The sequence below is a fragment of the Priapulus caudatus genome, unplaced genomic scaffold, assembly GCF_000485595.1.
Source record: "Priapulus caudatus unplaced genomic scaffold, Priapulus_caudatus-5.0.1 Scaffold163, whole genome shotgun sequence".
NCBI classification, from domain to species: domain Eukaryota; kingdom Metazoa; phylum Priapulida; class Priapulimorpha; order Priapulimorphida; family Priapulidae; genus Priapulus; species Priapulus caudatus.
Genome location: NW_014577224.1, coordinates 310,483 through 312,997, shown reverse-complemented (window position 1 = coordinate 312,997; position 2,515 = coordinate 310,483). Strand labels below are relative to the sequence as shown.

The following is a 2,515-nucleotide window of genomic DNA, read 5'->3' as shown; positions in this document are numbered from 1 at the left end:
TTTGTCATTATTACCTCCTGATGTTATGTTTGTATGCCTACATGTTATGTTTGTATGCCTACATGTTATGTTTGTATGCCTACATGTTATGTTTGTATGCCTACATGTTACGTTTGTATGCCTACATGTAAAATTTACTAATTATGGCCATTGCCTGTCACAGCTAAATTAGCGATGTCATCGTTGCACACGATTCGAGCTTCAATTGCGAACCTCCTGCGTAACGTAGTGAAAGATCTCTTTACGGTACTGGGCATATTTCTAATTATAACTGGTAAAGCAAGGTAAGTTACACTGGTAAGTTAGGTTTGTGGAAGTTTGCTTACGGATATGACGTGTGATTACCATAGGTGATAACACACGAACTGCAGTACGGATAACCAATAACGTTTTGGCAGCAATCATTTTCATATTGATATAAATATAGTTATCGTAGGCCTAGCCTGAATTAAGTGCCACCTACACGAGATCACTAGTGTAGTATATCTGCTCTTAATTGGTGAGATGTGTGTGCAGTCCTTATGTGCAATGCGAGATAATATGAAACACCATCGACAATCAATGATATACGTCGTTATACATATAATGATAGTTGCATAAACCGTCGGGTTTACAGGGTCAAATCACAATGTTACAAAGGGTGGCATGACAATATATATATACCGACTTACAATACTCAAGAAACAAAAGTACGAGATTTTGTATAACTATGGATTAGTCATGCGAGACGTTTATATAGAGATATAAGATCGTTTGTAGCAAGATAGATATAGTTAGAAAACACATCTCAATGCACTTCTAATATGCGGGTATGTATGCTTCTCGTTGTAATTTGCCAACGCATGCACAGTGCACAAGGTGACATCGCGAATAGTGTTATTAACTATATGTATGTAAGATGGGAATTTTTTTATATCACAAAAAAACCGATTCGCGTTAATGCTCTTATGCACTGTTAAGAACAGGGTATCCTATTCTGCATGCGATATGTCAATATCTTATTTACCATGATCTGAATTTGTTTACACGCATTATAACCCCCTATACTTGTCCGATTATTCTTGTAATATATTTTAGGCTTTTCTGAATAATAATGAGGCTTAAAGTAATAATAATAATAATAATAATAATAATAATAACAATACAACTAATAATAATAGTTATAATAATATTATTGTTTATCCTATTATTGTGTTGTACAAATTTTCATTGACTGGGATAGTATTGAATTGGATAGTGTTGATACATGCGCCAAACTTGAGGAAAACGACATGCCAAATAGTCTCTGCTTACTACACATGGAGTGACGATAGACACTACATACACACGCACGCACGCACGCACGCACGAACGCACGAACGCACGAAGCAACGCACGCACGCACGCACGCACGAACGCACGCATGAACGCACGCACGCACGCACGCACGAACGCACGCATGAACGCACGCACGTACGCATGCACGCACGAACGCACGCACGCACGCACGAAGCAACGCACGCATGAACGCACGTACACACGCCCGCACGAACGCACGCACGCACGCACGCACGCACGCACGCACGCACGCACGCACGCACGCGCGCGTGTTGATTTCGATGACGCATGATCGTTACCTTTGCGAGATCCACCAGCGTACTAGCATTGTCCATTAGTTTCCGCTGATCCATTTTCACCTTCCTTAAACTGAAAACAATGTTCAGCAGTGAATTTTACACGATGTCGGCAATGAATTAAAACGAATAAAAAATACTGATGGTATCCGTATAGGATACAAGATGTTCAGCGGGTGCGCGTTACGATTTTCCGCACCCGAATAAAATTGCACCACCGGGAGCCAGTCTGTAAATAAAACCGCAGGTAGATGGCGCTGTGTGCTAGCGGATGCTTGCCTCTACCGCAGCCGGCTGAAAGGTGCGATAGGATATGTTTACTAGGCACTTCTAATTTTAACATATATTTTACGATATATTAAAGAATGATGCAAAAACCCTAAAAAGTGCCCTAACCCTAACCCTAACCCTAACCCTGACCCTAATTAAATTTAAAATATATGCTAAAATTAGAAGTGCCTAGTAAACATATCCTATCGCACCTTTCAGCCGGCTGCGCCTCTACCCCGCTCCCATATTTTTACCATTGGCGCAATTAACAGTCACGTTACCCGTAAACCTCGTGCAAGAAATACCTCACACAATAAATACAAGCTGCGCGAAAGAAGGAATGGCTTCTCACAGATGTACAGATAGCGAGCGGATTTTCTCCCGCAGTGATGATATCACAGTGTTTATGCAGCAAATGCCTGATGCGGCCATGCATGCATGCATACAATTGCGTATCTGCAGGAAGCATTCAGGGGAGACTTCATCTCCCACTGCGATCAAGATAATCATGGAATGCTCAACGCACATATGTACAGCCCCGGGCGGGCGTGCATGTATGTGCGCGTGTGTGCGCGTGTGTGTGTGTGTGTGTGTGTGTGTGTGTGTGTGTGTGTGTGTGTGTGTGTGTGTGT

The 2,515-nt window shown here is 42.0% G+C and overlaps 1 protein-coding gene across 1 annotated transcript in view; it reads right to left on the bottom strand.

The window, feature by feature from the left end:
- Positions 1-2,515, bottom strand: part of LOC106806477 (small conductance calcium-activated potassium channel protein-like) — a 15,642-nt gene that overhangs the window by 3,512 nt on the left and 9,615 nt on the right. The window contains exon 4 of the mRNA XM_014808430.1: positions 1,617-1,686. Within this exon, the coding sequence (XP_014663916.1) occupies positions 1,617-1,686 (70 nt within the window). The remainder of the gene's footprint in view (positions 1-1,616; positions 1,687-2,515) is intronic.